This window comes from Oryzias latipes, chromosome 6 (genome assembly GCF_053564925.1).
Source record: "Oryzias latipes strain Hd-rR chromosome 6, Olatipes_Hd-rR_3.1".
Lineage (NCBI taxonomy): Eukaryota > Metazoa > Chordata > Actinopteri > Beloniformes > Adrianichthyidae > Oryzias > Oryzias latipes.
Window position 1 is genome coordinate 7,976,413 of NC_136242.1, and position 18,019 is coordinate 7,994,431.

The following is an 18,019-nucleotide window of genomic DNA, read 5'->3' on the forward strand; positions in this document are numbered from 1 at the left end:
GAAGCGGGACGCCACAAGAGTGAACATCCAGGCCTGGGTCATCCGCTACGCCTGATACACAACAACTTTAATTTAAAAAAAAGAAAAGAAATGCAATTTGATTGAATTTAATTTTCTTTATTTATGTCCTCCATCATGAGAAAAATGCAACAAAAACATGTTAAAAACACAAAAACAGCATTTTCAATGGAGTGAGTCTTTTAATGTAAACAAAGAACCACCGTGTGGCAAAAGTGCATCAATACTAAAAATATTAATGAAGAAAGAATTTTTATACAAAATAAAAGGAACAAGTTATGATGAAACGTGAGAAAAACTGTTTGCACCACTTTGAGGCGGGCGTTTTTTCAATTGTATAGTACATTAGTGCCACAAAGAGTGTTTGACGTCAAGACTTTTGCTTGTTTGAGGACTGATGGCAAAGAGAATGCTGCTAACAATGTTACAGGGTGGGTTATTTATAATGAGACAACCGAGGAAGGGGGCAGATGACACTGGACTGTATTTCATGACCTTGCCAGCTCATTGGTTTGTCCAGTAGTTCACTTCCATAAAGAGAAGGTGGAGGATTTGGAGGACTATGTCTGATTGCAATATATACCTTCTTAACACTTCTTTAGCTCAGGACTCGGCTAAAGTCTGACTGACGACTCTTCCCGCTGAGGTAAGAGCTCTTTTTCTGTCACTCTGGTGTTGCAGGGCTCTGCTTGGTGGTGGCTTTGTCTGAGGGTTGCTTGTTTAACTCCAGACAAAAGTGGATTTGTTTCTTCAGACAGCTGCTTGAACATGTTTGTTCAAGAAGAGATGGTTCTCTGGACAGCTGCAGATGGTTTTTCTACATATTTGTCGTGGTTTTTTGAAGATGGAGACAATGAGCAACTGCTCTTGCTGCACACTAGGTTGATGTATCACATTGTCAATTAACTTTGTAAGGTTTCTAAACACTGCTAACACAACAGTCATCACTGTTGAATTTGACTTCAGTTGCTGGTCTATAACCCTTGTGCTATTCTAGGCACTTTAACATTGGGAGTTGGGTCATCTAGACCCACTAGACACATGCACTGAACCTTTTTTCTTCAATGATTTGTGATCTTCACTGGTGTCCATGGATTACATGAAATCTTTCCACCTTTATCCACCTTTGTCATGGTAGGGACAACATGTCAATGTAAGGGTGGGGTCATCTAAGATAGCACAAGGGTTAAAGGGACAAAAAAAATTGGAGTTCACTTCTTTGAGCCTGAGATGAAAGAGCAGAAATATGCTGTTATCAATGGAAGGGGGGGGGGGGGGGTCATCTAAAATAGCACAAGGGTTAATGGCCTGTAGATTTTTTTTTATTTGTGAATGAAGGCAGATGTTGTTGAAGGTACGTTTTAAAGTCTTTGGTTCCTACTTCCACTGTAATGTCTTTTATTTTAATCTACAAAGGAATTTCTACTCCAAATGCGGAGTTTTCTAAAAACATCTCCACAGTGTGATGCTGGAGCAGGTGGGTGATGGACTGTCTGATGACAGGGAGAAGTGCAGGCAACACCACAACAGGACATAAATCTGAAAAGCAATGTAACCGGGGTTTATCCATCTGTCAGCACCAGGGAAGAGGGAGTACTGGCCTCACCTCAGGTCCTTAATCCCTCAAACCAATATCTCCTCAGCTGTTTAATGATTAGGATCCGTGGTCGGTCCATTTTACTGTCCAATTCTGTGATGAAAACATCCTTCTGCTTTGCTTTGTGAACCTATAGATTATTTGTGACAAAATAGCACATTCAGATTTTGGATGTACCCACACATTTCAGAAAGCAATAACGCTCTGCTTTTCTTTTCGAACAACAAAACATGTGAATGTAAGGTTTGACCACAAAGTTTCGTGGTCTAGAGTGTTTCTGGTCTTGTGTTTGTTTCTTTGTTTAAAGCAGATGGAACAGCAGGACTTTCAGAGATCAGCCTGGTGCCAGGTTATTTCTGTGACATGCTCTCGTGTCTTGGCTGTCTGAGGGATTTCCTGCAATATTCAGTTACAGCGGCTGTTATCTTTTCCTCAGAGACAATCCTGAAGCTAACAAACACCTGCTCGGAAAAAAGTTTGAGCCTAATTTTAACTCAGCAGCTATTATGTAACCGCTAGAGACACATGCTGTTGTGTTTTCTGAAGTCCAAGATTTGATTTCGGATAAACCGTCCTGTCTGTCTAACTCTTATTCCTTTGAATCAGAGCTACGTAACTTTGGGGCTTGTTTCTGGGGATATCTGCCTTACCGACAAGCCACTTCCTGGGAAATGTAGTCCAAGTCCTTCTAAACACAGCAGTCAGCTCCGGCAGTAACTTTGCTGGGCTGAAAGGACAACTGAGGATATGCTGAAGGGTTAGGGTTGACTCAGCTCAGTGTTTCCATTCTCTACAGTTTTTACATTTTGTTTTTTGCATACAAACCGATTGTATTAAGCAGGTAAATATCGATTAAATATAATTTACATCTGAAGACAAAAGTAAAAAAAGAAAACATTTGTAATAATGTGTAAACATATTCCAGAAGCTACTGGATTAGCTGGCCAAAAATAAGAGATTTTTAATGTCTTATTCTCCGGAGAGCAGATAGTTTGTGTTACTGGCCTCTTACTGTATGTGTATATCTTACTATATTGAGTGCATCAAAGTGCACCTACTCAGGCTCACTCCAGAAAATGGAATGGCTTTAAATAAATTATATCTGTCACCACTGCAACAGAAAAAAGACATTTGACTTTTCAATTTATAGATCCTCCAAGTTTTTGTAAATATAAGCCCGGTTGCTTTGAGAGGGTTGCGTCAGGAAGGGCATCCGGCGTAAAACATTGCCAAGTTTACCATGCGACTCGTTCGCTGTGGCGACCCCTGATGGGAAAAGCCAAAAGAGAAACAACAACAAGTTTTTGTAAATCATGTTTTATACATTTTCTTGCCAGAATTCTTAAGGTGGTAAGTTACCGAAAGGCATTTGTGGTCTTCAAGAATGATGGTATTAGCATTGTATTAGTATAAAAATTGTTGCATAAATATCGATATTAATACACCCAGTGAGGACCACAGCATTGAGTAACCAGAAGACCTGTCTGTCCCCACTCCCTCTGGGCTGTGGCCCAAGGTGCACTCTGCTGTGCTTGTAATCGGCAGGTTGTAGTTTCAAGTCTTGGTGTAGTCCCAGTCCACTTGAGTCTGGACCGACTGTAATCATGCATGTAAAAGATATAATAATAAGAAGAAGAAGAAGAAGAATCGTAACCTCCGCTGGAATTCCATCCATCCATCTTCAGAACCAACCAACCCAGTCATGGTTGGGTGAAGGCAGGTACACCCCGGACAGGTTGCCAGTCCATTGCATGGCCACACACTCACACATGAACACTAGGGACAATTTAGAAAGACCAATTTCCCAATGAAGCGTGTTTTTAGAGGAAACAGGGCTGCTTGGAGAAAACCCACAGATGGGGAAATTGCAAGTTCCAACGTGCAGCCCCCCCACCCAACTCTGCTGGTAATCCATGCTGAAAGAATGTTTTACAGTTGAGAATTCTATTGGCATTAGATGCCGAACTAGAAGACCCAATGCGCAAAGGAAAGAAGAAGTCATCTGTCAACATATAGACGCAATATGAAGTCCTGCAGCGTGATTTGGGCATCGGGCACGGCGTAGTGAGGTTGAGGCGGTGCGTCAACCAATCAGGGACTCAGTTTTCAGTGTCTTGATCAAAGGGTTTAATCCAATTTGGCCGCTCAATGCAAGGATTTTCATCCTAATCTTCCATTCATTTTCTTAACCCACCTGGGCTTCGGGGCTGCCAGAGGCTGTCCCGGTTACTGTTAGGTGAAGGTGGAATATACCCTGGACACGTAGCCTGTCAGCAGGTGACAGGCTGGCGACCTGTCCCACCTTTGCTCAAAAGTAACAGTGACAACTCAGCGTATAGCGAGCAAAGGAAGAGGATCGAGCAAGCGTCACTGCTCAGGGTCCAACAGTCAGGCCCTGAGCAGCTATGCTGGCCTGAGAGAGCTCCATGTGTAACTTATTTTCATCAAGAGAATAATACAAGATCCTCCAGTAATATTTTGATTTGACCTCAGCGGGTTAATGCTCAAACGGGGCCACAGAGAGACAGAAGTAACATTTAAATTGGCCGTAACCCGGACAGGACGACGTACCTGCCGCGCCTCTGTAGAACTCCCCAAAACATACAAACCCAACCTACTTGCTCATCATCATTCATGCTTTCCATTATGTGGCAACGGATGAAGTCCAGAAAACCGTTGGCGGTCGCTCCGTGGCGCCAGGGTGTCAAGCTGTCGAGCAGTAAATTTAAGTGGCGTCAAAAGAGAGTCGGTAGACACAAATTTGACACGCGAATCAAGCCCAGTGTGAATGCAGTATTAGTGATGTAACAGGTACATTACAGGTGCATTACAGCACCAGTTTTTACTGCTAATCAAAAGAAGAACTACTTTTGTTTTTTGCTGTGTCTTTTGGACAGATCTCATCAGCATCCTGCAGCAAACATGGCCACTGAGTGAGTAAAACTACTAATCTCAAGTAGATGGTAAAGTTCTGGTTATGGAAGAAAACCTATTTGGTGTTCTTTTCTAAAAACAAAACTTTTCTTTAACAGGCCGTTTACCCACCATCTTTCTGTTCAAACAACCTTTTTAAAATGGACATTTTGTTACTTGGCATGTTATCCCATGCATTAAATGAACGTGTGTCTTGAAAAAGCTTTTGACTTGTTATTGTTGCAGATCTATTTTAAATTCAAATTCAAAAGAATCTCTATTATGAGCAAATATTCTATTGTTTAATCCACATAGTCTGACACTGTTTTGTCTTGGTTTTGTGTTTCTGTTTGCAGGAAAAGGCTCTCAGCAAGGAGAAAGCACACCCTGAAGGTGAGAGTTTTCATTCTCACTTAATCCCTTTTAAATGAAATCTATGCTCATTTTTTGCATTGCATTGTTTCCCTGTGGTAGATAAATCCTAGTAAACTTGAAGAATTGATAAGAAATTTTTAAAAACTGTCATCAATGTGAGTCACTGAGCTATTTGATCTAGCCTTGTGAGTGTGGTGTACCCCTGTGAAGTTTTGATTTGAAATGGTTTATTTCAAGCAATCAAATAGAAATGATACACAAAAGCAATACAATCATCAGTTATACATTCATAAAGTAACTAATCAAACTTAGGATAATTAGAAATATTAATAAATATTGCTTGAAAGGGAGTGGAAGGAAGCAAATTTATATAATCCCACCCCTGTTCTACTGTAACCATAAGTGTGAGTGTGTGGCTTTATCAATATCCGGTTCCTAGCTTTTATCAGACAGAATTAAGAATCGTAAAGTATCAATAAAGCACATGACAAAGATGAATTATTTAATTATTATGTAAAAATAACTATTTCAGAAATCAAAATTGCAAATGCAGATCAGTTATCTAGAATATATGCAGATTATGTTACTTATAAAAGTCATTCATATGATTAAAACAATACTATATCAGTAAAATACACAACACTGTTTCAGAGATTTTCATAGCAAAATTTCATAAAGTATCAAAACATAAAAACATGTGCAAAATTATGTCACATTAGGAAAGATTTTTCAATCAATTTATCAATTTTTTTTGGAGCAAGTGAAGTAATATCATTAAAAGTCAATCAATTTAACCATTTTCAATAATTGATTAATCATTTGTTTTACTATTTTTTTAATGTTTTTTTTTAATTTTCTATAATAAAGTAAAGCTGTAAAGGGAAATAAAAAAGGGTCCATAATCTGTCGATTGTCCAAGGTTGGCATTTCTTCTTCTGCTGATTGTCAGCCGTTCTTCTGGGTACAAACAGAGTTTATAGTTCTTTTGATGTTACGTCTGCAGACATTAGATTCAGGTCCATATCCTTCTTCAGCTGATATCAGCGACGGTGAAAGTTGAGGTCAAGTTGTCTGCAGGTCAAAACTTTCTGCTGAGAATCAGGTGACGTTAGACATTCGGAGAAAGCGATGAATCAAGGTGTCATATTTCTTGAAATTATTTGACTCTTTGATTTACTACTGCATGTTGGTTCAGACGTCCGTGATCAAACACTTCTCAAAGTCCTTCATGGTGTTCACAACCAGAACCTTGGACCGGTCCGTTGGACAGAGTGGTTTGACGTAAATCCTGCAGCCTTTAACCCAAGTGTTCTCAATCTGCTTCTGCTTCCTGAGAAGCCTGGCGTGTTTAGTGATTTCAGCATTCCTTCTGGTCAGATGGTCGTTCAGATAAACAGCAGAACCTTTCAGATTCTTCTTTTGATTAATCAGAGCTAGCTTGTGTTTTTGATTCACAAACCTGATGAGGATCGCTGGTTTATCCGTCTCCTTTCTCCTGGGGAGCGGGTGGCAGGTCTCCATTGTATTTAGATCCAGGGAAATCCCTTTAGACGTGAGAAATGATTCCATTTGGTGTACCAGAGACTCTCCACCGTTCTCCGTTTCAGAACTGCTAGCGATGCTAGCGCTATTAGCATTGGCAGTGCTAGCTCCAGCTGCACTTGCCCGAGGTTTGATCGGTACTCCAGTGAGAATGACATTATTCATCCTTACTTGTTGTTCCACATCGTCCAGTCTTTTCTCCAGAATGTCGACCCGGTTTTTTCGTTGCTCGTTTTGAGCCCGAAATCTTCGGAACTCTTCCATCAGTTCAATCAGTGGAGCTAGCTTAGCATTCACTTGTTCCATAAAGGGATACAGCGTAGCTTTGATTTCATCAAGAATCTTTTTAAGGTCTTCTTATTCCTGGGTTTTCTTGGGGGCCATGGTCAGCTCTCTTTTTTGGAGAAAATCAACTTTTTAAGTCATTTGAAGATAGTTGTAGAGCCGCCGTGGGCTCCCACGCCTCCGTTGTAACCCGGAACCGGAAATCAGAAGTTCAATCGTCAAGTTGTGTCACACCTGGAAATAAACATTTTGGTGACGGACAATAATACCTGACAAACAGCTCTGTCTGTTTTAACATTCACAATCCTGGTTCTAAAAGAAACCATTCTTATTTCTGTGCCACAATAGTCTGCCTAACATCCAACAGCATTTGCCTCTAATGACAATGTTTAGAGAGAAGTCCATAATACATTTGGTAAGTACACTATCCTCACTGTGAACTTTAATCTACTTTATTTGTTTTCCTGGAAGCTTCAGAGTGTATAACTCAGCTACATTAGCATCTCAGATTAAAAAAAGGAATAGTGCGCATCTGATACATTTTGTGAATTAAAATTAAACTTTTGAGTATGTTTGTGTATGTGTGGAATATAAATAAATAGGGAGATAAAGCGGGGCTAAGATGTACTTGTCCTTGTACTTGATTTTACAAGTTGTCCTACTTAAAAAACTAATTTAATGTAATGTTCATCATATAATTGCTTCAACTGTCACAGACAAGGTAGAAAGGAATCCAAGACATCACTCTGTATGGTTTAAAAAATGTATTTGTATCATAAACTATGATTATTAATAAAATGGCCTGAAAATAAGTTGCTAAAACAAAAAAGAATGCTACTCTTACAAAGACCTGTGACTTCTTCTTTAAGAACCTCCTCTATCCTTCTATTCTCTAGTGGTTCCTAAATCGTGTAGCTTCAGTTTAAGAACATTTGAGGATTTGTACCAGGATCCAGAAAGAACGTGAGGGTCAACCTGCTGGACTTACAGCAGCAACATAAAGTGTAATAAAAGGGTTGATTTGGAGACAGTGCTTTCCTGTCAGTCTGCTGCCCTTTAGTAAATCTGTCCTTGTTTTCTCAGCAGGTTTGAATCTTTCCAGCTGGTTCAGACCACAGGTGACGGCCTGAAACCCCTCTTCTCATGGGGGCTTTTTTCAGCAGGAAAACAGAAACGACTCATTTGGGATTGCAAATCAAACATTTCATAGATGGCGTAAAAAAACGGCAAAAGCAGAGAGAAAAGATTGATTAGAAATGAATACAGGAGTAGTTGTTTAAATCTGATGTTGTTATGTTGTGACTTCCTCTCCGTTTTCCTTTAGCCTCATGTCATTTTTTAAAACAACACCTACAGTTTTTCTTTGTAAAATAATGGAATCATTTGGTTGGTAGATTTTTTATCAACCAGTCAACTTGTTGGTGAGTCAAAAATAAAATTTTGGTTTCTGTGGGGTTGTAACTTCAAACTTGGAGCATCAAACCACAAACAGCAAAATCAGTTTCAAGGCTGTTGCTGCCAGAAATGCTCTGCAGAGTTGTTCTAGTATTTCTCTTTATGGGAGGCTCAAGCTAGCGGTAGCTCACAAAACATCTGCTGCATTGTTCTGCAAACATTTTTACAGTTTGTATTTAGTTGATCTTTGTGTTCGAGACAATTTCCAAAGGAGACGTTAAAATAAAATAGTCTTGGTTAAATATATTTTATCATTTGTCATTTTTGTTAAAGAAAGAAAAAGCATGGAGAAAAAAATCGATTAAAATCGAATTTGGAATGAAAAAATTTGAGATTGTATTTTTTTGGCGACATTGCCCAGCTGTAATTGCCTATTAAATTTTCAAATCATTTTAAAATTGAACTTTTAGTTTATCAAGCCTGGTTAGACCCCAATGTACGTCTCTGACTGTGTAATTCCATACTTTTTGTCCCCATCCTTGAGGGTTTCAAACCGACATCTCTAAAAATTCTAAAAAGCCACTTTAAGCCTGCAGCGATCTCTCCTTTCAAGCAGTCACTCATCTTCTTTGGAAGTTCCTCCCATTGTTGCTGTGTCAGATGGACTCCGTTGAGTGTTTTAAAAAGACTTTTTTTTTTTAATAAGGAGAGCTCTTTGGTTCAATTTTGTTTTATTGTTGTATTATGCTTTAACTTTTAGTTAGACTTTTATTGGATTCTATTATCTCTGTGCTTTAGTTTGATTTTATGCCATCTTTTTGTAAAGCACTTTGGGATTTCTTTCTATGAAAAGTGTTGTAGTTGTTCTATTTTATTCTATTCAATTAATTCTATTCTATTCGATTCTATTCTATTCCATTCTAATCTTTGCCTGTATTATTGTCACCTGTTTGAACTGGTTATCTGTATAAAGACACCTGTCCACACCCTTAAACAGTCAGACTGCAACCTCTCCACTGTGGCCATGGCCAACGAGCTGTCAAAGGACACCAGGGAGAAAACTGTAGACCTGAACCAGACTGGGATAAACTTATCTATCATAAACAAGAAGTTTGGATTTCCTTCCTCCGGGAGCTCCATGAAAGATCTCACCTGGTGGAGTACAAATGATCTGGAGAACAGTAAAGAAACAGTTAGGAAGAATGTATATTTGACTCTAAAAATGGCAGACAACAGGGCACATGACCTGAGTGGAGGAGTCTATAGTAACACATGACGTCTTTCAAATCCAGCAGAGCTCCAATGGTCCCCCTGCTTTAGCCAGCACATTTCTAGACCCGTCTAAGTCAAGTGGTGATGTGATAAAAGTGGAACTCATTGGTATGAACACCACTTGCTGTGTTTTGAGAGGAAGAATGCTGAGTTTCATCCAAACAACACCAAACCCACTCTGAAGCACTGAGGTGGAGACGACATGCATTGGGGCTGTGTTTGTAGGATGAATGGATCCATGCTGTTGGTTTTCACCTTTCGGCTTTTTCCATTAGGGGTAGCCACAACGAATCAGCTTTCACTGATTCGCACAAGTGGTTGGGCAGACAGTTTCCATGCCGGATACTCTTCCTGACACAATCCTGCATTTTCAAGGGACAGGGAGACCTCGATAGGCAGCAGTACAAAAGCTCTTGCCAAAGGACTCACACAGGATTTTTTTTGGCTCATTACAAAAAAGATTCCTGGGAATCTATCCCAGGTTTCCTGTGTGATAGTCCTTCACCCAGATAGACATTTTGGTGAAAAACCTCCTTCCATCATTCCATGGATCTTCCAGCAGGACAGTGATCCAAAACAAATCACCCTAGCAACAAAAGAGTTGTTACTTAAAAATTATGTCAAGGTTCTGGAGTGTTCTATCCAGTCTTTGGACCTTATTCCAGTGGAGAAGCCTAAAACATCATAGGAGATCAGCATGGAAGAATGGACTAAATAGCAGCTACAGTGCAAACCTTCTTAAGACCTAAGATGATTGGAGTGGGACTTTGAAAACAGGGGTCACCACCCTGTGCCCGCGGGCGCACATGCGTCCGCGGGCACCCCTTGTGGCGCCCGCAGGGAATACACCAATTTTTTTTCTTTTTTTTTATTGAAGCAAATAATCAACAAACAATCACGGCATGTCTGTCAATGACAACAATATCAATTCTGAGATAAATGTAGACAAAAAAAATATGAAAACAAATATAAATTAAAAAAATAATCCATAAAAATAAGGGTCTACAACAAAAGTTTAAATGGATCAAATAAATTACACCATGTCTGGGCATTCTTATGATTCATGTAATGTAAAGATTTAGAGGATAGGTTGAGACGGTTGAGTAATCCATTAATGTGAGGTTTCACATTTAAACATTTACAAGAATTAATAAAATGCTTTGAAATTACAATCAGTGCATTAATCAGAAAGTCCAGATGTGAATTAATTGTAATCGAATTTTAATTGTATTCCAATTTAAAGGGTTAATGATGATTTTTTTGGATTCGAGCCAATTATGAAAAGAAGACCAAAACTCTTTCACATGAAATCATTCAAAGAAAAAAGATTTTCCACAGTTTGCACATCATTTCCACAATAGACACAAAGATCAATCTCCCAGTTAAAGCGAGAATGTAAAAAATGATTGGAAGGGTAAATATCATTTAACGGGAATGCTCCAAAAATAGCACTGCTCTTATAGCAAATCAATACATTGTGGCGATCTGGGGGTTAGCCCCGCCTTCAGCTTTTAAGACCCATGGGAAGTGGGGAATCTTGGGTGTGTTGAATCGCTCAACATAAGTGACGGAGCCGTGAGCAGAAGTGAGGTTAATGCTGTTTTGCTGGTGGTGGGTGTGTTAAAAATAAACAGACAGATATGATTGTTCGCTAATGTGAATGTTGTTCTCAACAAACCGGGGTTGTACTTTGCATGGGGCACGGGTAGCAGATTTGGAAATTGGACTTTGACCCCCCCTGTAATACGAGTCTAGAAAATTCATGCATGCTTTTGTGTGTAAAATGAGTAAATAAAAGTAGGGCACAGAAAAGGACATCCTCAAATTGTGTTTGTGTGTGTGTGTGGGGGGGGGGGTAGGAGGATTTTAGTGGCGCCCTTCATACCACTTAACACTTTACCCAGATTTAGCACCAGTTCATAGCTTACAAATGCAATAATGTGAAGCACCTCACTTTTATAATTTCAGAGGACTAGCAAACCAAAGTCTCTGGACTTGGGCCCTTCTTGAATTAAACAGGGGCGCTGCCATATTAGATAACTAGTGCTGCCATCTATGGGATAAAGCAAAACCCATGCAAGAGAGGCCCAAGTCCAGGAATTTTGCACTTAATGCATTTTAAATGTCAAGCATAGTCAATACATTATAAACGGACTTGGGACTTTTTGCACATAATCAGATAGGTTTTCCCTAGAAGACCATAGAACATATAATATTTCTATTTTGAAAAGTTGTGAACTTGGGCCCCTTTTGAATTAACCGATTCAATTCTACTATGTGATTTCCTGAAATCTTCTATTTTACATGCTGTCTCTGACAGTTGAAGTGTTTCCATGATGAACATAGAGACCAAACTCATCTTTTCAGTGGGACAACTTGCACATTTGGTGACTCACCAACACTTTACTGCCTCATAATATAAATAGTCATAGAGAAGTATAAATATGTCTGGCTATTGTATCTACATGTTTATATTCCTTTACTTTTCATAGCACTTTCAAATAAAAGAATAACTGCTTAGCTAAATGAGATTCACACGCAACAGCTGCTTAACTTACTTCCCATATTACATATAAAGCTCCATAGGAATCTATTACACTTTCACAATTCTGTTCACTTCATTGATTAAGAGTTTTGTTGGTGTCTTTCCATGGAGAGCTTTGGTTGTATTTATCTATAATGCAGACAAGAGTGGGACAATATCTCTTTTAACTTTGTAATAAATGTCAATCCTCAGAGTTGTATGCTGATGGTAGCAAACACCTTGTTGGACACAGAAGCTACAGCGAAGGCTCAGGAGCGGGAGAAGTTCCTGGCAGAGGCGTGTCCTCCTCTGGACCTGCCGTACTCCAGGGATGAGCTCTTGGTAAGAAGATTGTGCCCAGCATCATTCAGAGTAAATATACGTTTAAAAAAAACTGTCTTCAAGTAAAGAAAATGTAATTTAGTCCTTGTTTTTAGTTCTCATTGTTTAAAAAAAAACAAACTTTGGTTAATATTTTTTATCTTTAGGAACTTTGCAAGAAACTCCATGAGCAGATTGGCATCAGTGAGGAGGAGCGATACAGTGCAGAATTTAAGCTGAACATGGTGCTTAATGAGGTGAGAGCCTTGAGACCTGCTGTCTTATCAACTAAATTTACACCCACAGTTTTGAGCTCACAACTATCAACTATCATTTACCATCTTGATGACCAAGTTTTTTGTAATGGTAATCTTTCAAAGAATAGAGTTTTGCCTCTACCTAAAGCACTTCCAGTATGTTAGTAAAAACCCTGCATGCTGTTTACTAACTTGTTGGGAAACAATAAAATCAGGTTAAAGTGCAGAAGGATGACTTTTCATAGGGGGCAGCATGGTGGTGTGGGTGTTAGCATTCTTAATTCATAGTGAGGAGACTTAGTTGAGTGTTTTCTGTGAGGAGTTGGCATGTTGTCCTCATGCCTCAGTGGCTTTTCTACAGGCATTCTACTGGCATACCTGATCCCTGAGGCTCCGGCTTTTGCTAATTGTGGGTACCACCCATTTTATGACATCATCCTCAGTGGCGTGTCTGTGTTTCACCGACAAAAACAAACAGCATCCAAACTTTTGCAAAGATGGATGTGCAGATTGTGCACATTAAAGGAAAAGAGTTTATCCGTTCACCGCTAGCTCCATGGCCAAAGTGTGTGTTTGTGTGTGTGTCTGTTAGGCTGGGGGCGGAGCTGGCAGTGGAGACTCTTCCTGTAAGGGGGCGGTTCTTACTGGTCTGTCAGCTTGTGAGAGTCCTCTTGTTTTCATGGGTTGGAAGGGGCTGGTGCTCAGAGAGGAATTCTCAGAAATGCAAGAACAGATCAAAACACCGCTTTGGAGTCTCTTTTCGTGGGGAATTAACATTATTATGCACTTAAAAGCTCAAAAAATGGATTTTGTATGATATTGGCTTTTTAATTAATTGTCCGTTATGAGAGTACGGCCCTGTGATGGACTGGCTAACTGCAGGGTTTTTATGGGAGGATAAAATTGCTGCCTGGAGTTTCTGTGGTGAAAATGCATGAAAATGCAGTTTGCAACCATCTAAGAAGTTCCTTTTAGAAATGAGTATTGCAGCAAGATAATGTATGTAAACCACATAGTTCTGCATAATCCCATTATGATTTGAACTGTGTCTAATATGTATTAAATTAGGAAGTATTGCTTTTCTAAAAAAAAGTTTGTTTTGTCTGGAACCCTTGAAAAGGTCAGGGACCTTAACATCAAGATTGTGGATCTTCGGGGAAAGTTTAAGAGACCCCGGCTCAAGAAGGTGCGAATGTCTGCCGACGCCATGCTAAAAGCCCTGCTGGGCTCCAAACACACCGTCAACATGGACCTGAGGGCCAATCTGAAGCAGGTCAAGAAGGAGGTCAAGGAAGAGGTGAGCTGTCTAGTCAACCTGGATTTCTGCCTAAGATCCAGAAAGTTCTTTAAAGTAATGTTTGGCTGACTCTGGTCAACAAGGCAGTTAGACCTGATACATTTAGCAGAGTCTTATATAAGAGAGCAACAGAAAACAAAGAGAATTCATTAAGAAAAAATCCATCTGGTTTTCCAAATAACTGCATCTAAATTCTACAAATGACTGTATTGTTTTACATAGTATTTAGCCTTTCTGTAACATTTCTTAGTACTTTTTTGTCTTGTTTTCACACTCCCCAATCTTTTGTTTTCAGGACAAACAGCTGCGGGATGTTGGCGACTGGCGTAAGAACATTGAAGACAAGTCAGACAGGAAGAAGATGTTTGACAGTTAAAGTGAACCTCCTTAAAACAGACCCTCGGGCCTGCGTCAGGTGTTGTGTCTGAGCAACTCAAGCATTTTACTCCAAAATGTGACATGAAAGAACAAACAATTGAAGGTTTTGTGGAAACCCCTAAAATAGTATTAATTCCAGGCTGTAGTGAAGTGATCATTTGCAGAGTTAAAAAGAGAGCGTTACAAAACATTGTAAGTCAAATGGTAAAATGGGCTGTTTTCTTCTTACGTTAGTTTGTACTTTGATATTGATGAAAGTACTTGCACATTTCAGGAGAAAATGCACTTAGACTGACGGAAGATGGCTTTTGTATGTTTTCCATTTCACATTTTGAATCTTATTCTTCTGGTTGATGTAAGCTGCCTTCTGCTTTTGCATGCCTGAAAACCATTTTTGATGTATTTGTACATAAGTACAAAATGATCACTAGCTTTGCTTTTGTTTCTGGGCAAACAATCTACCATAGTCTGAAAACACAGTAGCAAATGCAACTTCCCTGCTGCTCTTCTTACCTGAGGAGGTGTCTCCAAATGTTCTTGACCTGCTTTGTACCTTCTTCCATACATCACTTAGCGGGTAAATGTATTGTTGATACAGTAGTAGTGCTGCACTAGAACTTTCATTTGTTTGGTATGTAAGTACAGTAGCTGGTGTGCTGTGACGGAACATTGTGACATGTTCATCCGAACGGCACAGTCCCTCTGTAATTATGATGGAATGCATTAACATCTATAAAGACAACTTCCTCAGCTTCATATATTGTGGTGTTTTTCCTGAGCATACATGTTCTCTTAGACTGACACATGGCTGGGGTTTACACACGTTTTCAAACTCATTACTTTCAGGAATGAGTCATTTTGCTTTGATTCGTGATGATGTACTGAGTGAATTCAAACAGATCCATGAACTGAAATATAAAAACTGAAAATGTTAAGTAATAGAAATCTGACTCATGAGCCTAGAATTGTACTTCTATCAACCTCTCTCTGCTCTGCTCCACTTTAGAGGTTGCTTTTCTAACTTGGTTGCATTTTTACAACCTTTATTTCCACCCAAAAAAGGAACGATGTCAAGACTGATCCAACATTTGAGAACTCCTGTTCACCTGCACACCTCCATACTGACAATCTAACCTTTTGTAAATGAAGAGATGCCACATGGATGAGAGAGCAGCTGCGTCTCCCCCATCATAAACCTTTCATTCTTCCATGTGTCCCACCATCGAAATGGTTTTATTGGGTTTAATAAACAGCATCGTAGACTTTTCTTTTAGTCTTTTTGGGTAAAGCAGGAGCCTCATGTTCACTTCCTCATAATTTTCACAAATTCATAAACTCACTTCATGCGGCTGGGACATGGTTCTGATCTTAAGTCATTTGCTGTGAACCCTTTTGGAATCTTGTGATCCTGCAGTTTGAGCATCAAAGACGTGTTGACTCCTATGTTAGTCTACCGAGGAATCATCAATAGACATTTAAATTGAAAGTTTAAAATGTACAATTTTATTTACGATTAAAAAAACTTGTAAGATACATATAAAAAATATCCATAAATTGTCATTGATTTTCTCAGATTTTACAATAATTCAATAGTTTTGTAAGGGGTACAACTATAAATGCATATGTTTTTTGCAAAAAATAGAAACCTCTTGAAGTTGTTTTTCATTTTGCTCTGTTTCATGGAGTGTTTTTGTATGCAAACTTCGCTCTTAGTTTCTCTCAGACAAGGCAAGTTTTTTATCAAACTGGCAGGAAATGATTATATTTGTGTCATGATTGTTTTCTTTAAAAAAATCTTTTTTGCTTTCTCATAACTAAATTGTGAGCATGGGATTTGTGTCAAAAGGTACGCTCATCTAATAAAAGAAAGCTAAAGACAAACTAAAGACCTTGAATGCAGCTGGCATGAGGTTGGCTGCCCTCTCTCTTTTCTCTATTAAACTGTCTTTAAAAAGCCTGTGTGGTCTTCAGCATGAAAAACTACTATCTAAAGACATTCAAAGTCTTTGCCACAGCTTGGCAGCGTCTTTATTGACTGTAAAGCAAATATCTCTAACATTACACCGTTTGTTTTTCTAGCATTCACTGTAATTATCAGGTAAACTGCACCTTCATTCAGATTCTTTTGCACTTATACTTCATGCAGCTTTTGACGTGGAATTCAGGTCAGAAAGACTTAGAGGTTAAATGTTTTCTGTGGGACATAAGTCACTCCGCTCCAGCATCTACTGCCTTAACTATTTCTTCGGCATTTGGTATGCCGTTCCTCAGAGTAGACAGGGTTATATTTGACCTTTGCTGACAACTGTATCATGTCCTTGCAGAGCAGCTGCTCTCTTCAGACTAACCCAAACCAGAATTAGAAATGTGTTAGCAGAGGAGGAGAGCCATCTGGTGAACAAACACAGAACATAACATTATTCTCTCATCAGCATGTTTTTGTCATCTGCATAATTCCACCTACATTCCCTGTAATCTTTGTAACTGTTTGTCATCTTTGATGTGCACAATGATCACAACGGCCTGATGGGACTTTTAACCTATGGAGCTAAAAACAAAGGTGAGAATTGTTAACGAGGAGCAGTTACAACAGTAGCATTTGCAGTTTAATTAAAGCTGTTTGAAAGTGAAAACAACCCTCGTAAATCTATAGATTCAAACGTTTTTCGTTTTTTTCTACACAGATGGGAGGTAGATGTGTCCCTCTCCTGATCAGAAACTACAGCTAGAAGGAAACTTAGGTGAGTCCTCATGAAAATGAACTCTGAAAAAATGAGGATTTTTGAGAATTTACAACAAAACGTTTACTACTTTACTTCCACGGAGAAGTAAGGCTTTGCATAACAAATAATTTCCAGAATCCATTCGATTCAATTCACGACTCTTTTGATCCTCTTGATTTTAATCAATTTACACATGTAGACATATTTGTAGAGAAATACATTCATAATCTCTGTATGTTTTGAAGATATTAATCTGATACAGTTCACATACTGTAAAATGTATTAGTGAAATAAAAAAACAATGAGATTGTTAATACAGTGTTACATGATTTCTCAAACAGAGAACAATTTTTTTTTATTAACAGTGTAAAGGCTCTAAAATGGCTTATTTTACAGATATAAATGTTCTTCCTCTAGATGGAGCGCAGGCTTTTGCATTACACTATTCCAGAAGATTTGAGCAGTGCTTTAGAACACAAATGGTATTTTTAAAAGTATTTCCTTATAAGAGTTTGGAAATTTCCTGCCTGTGAGTAAATAAAGCTGTTCATTCAGTCAGCAATGTATCGCTATGTCCGAATTCCCACCCGAACCCTGTACACAACATATGTTTAGGTCAAGATGAATAAAGTTGAGCCTAAATTACAAAATGAGTTGATTCAAATATCCACCTTGTGTGTCAGCAGATTAATAAGCCCCATTGTAACAGTAAAATATGTCCAACACAAGAGGCTTTCAGCTCTCATCTGTCTGCTCAGCTGTTGGATAGGATAAGGTAAAAGAGAATAGAAAAAAAACAAAAAAGAATTTGGCTGCATTTCCTTGAGTGACCACAAGATGCTGCTCCAATCAAATGTTTTTATTGTTAAATGGCAGCATCCTCTGTGAGAGGATAAAATGTTTGGTGAGGTGTAAATGTTTGAGGGTCAACCATTTTGCCTGATATTCTTTGAACTATTTTAATATCATTAAATGCAGTTAAACTATTTCAAAATTTTTTTTTGGCAATGGCATACTTTCTCATAGATAACAAATGCATATAAATACGTCTTTATCAGAATTACTGTCAATTTGTCCATTTTTTTCACCCCGTTCTATTCTCGGTTAGCTTGTCGTAGGTAG

The 18,019-nt window shown here is 38.8% G+C and overlaps 1 protein-coding gene across 1 annotated transcript; it reads left to right on the forward strand.

The window, feature by feature from the left end:
• The first annotated feature begins 486 nt into the window (after nucleotides 1-486).
• Nucleotides 487-14,930, forward strand: LOC101155682 (troponin I, fast skeletal muscle). The gene is made up of 7 exons (XM_004069367.4): nucleotides 487-664; nucleotides 4,513-4,548; nucleotides 4,885-4,921; nucleotides 12,135-12,263; nucleotides 12,410-12,499; nucleotides 13,620-13,796; nucleotides 14,092-14,930. The coding sequence occupies exons 2-7, from the start codon at nucleotides 4,538-4,540 to the stop codon at nucleotides 14,170-14,172; spliced, it is 525 nt and encodes a 174-aa protein (XP_004069415.1). The 5' UTR covers nucleotides 487-664; nucleotides 4,513-4,537; the 3' UTR covers nucleotides 14,173-14,930.
• Nucleotides 14,931-18,019: the final 3,089 nt, after the last annotated feature.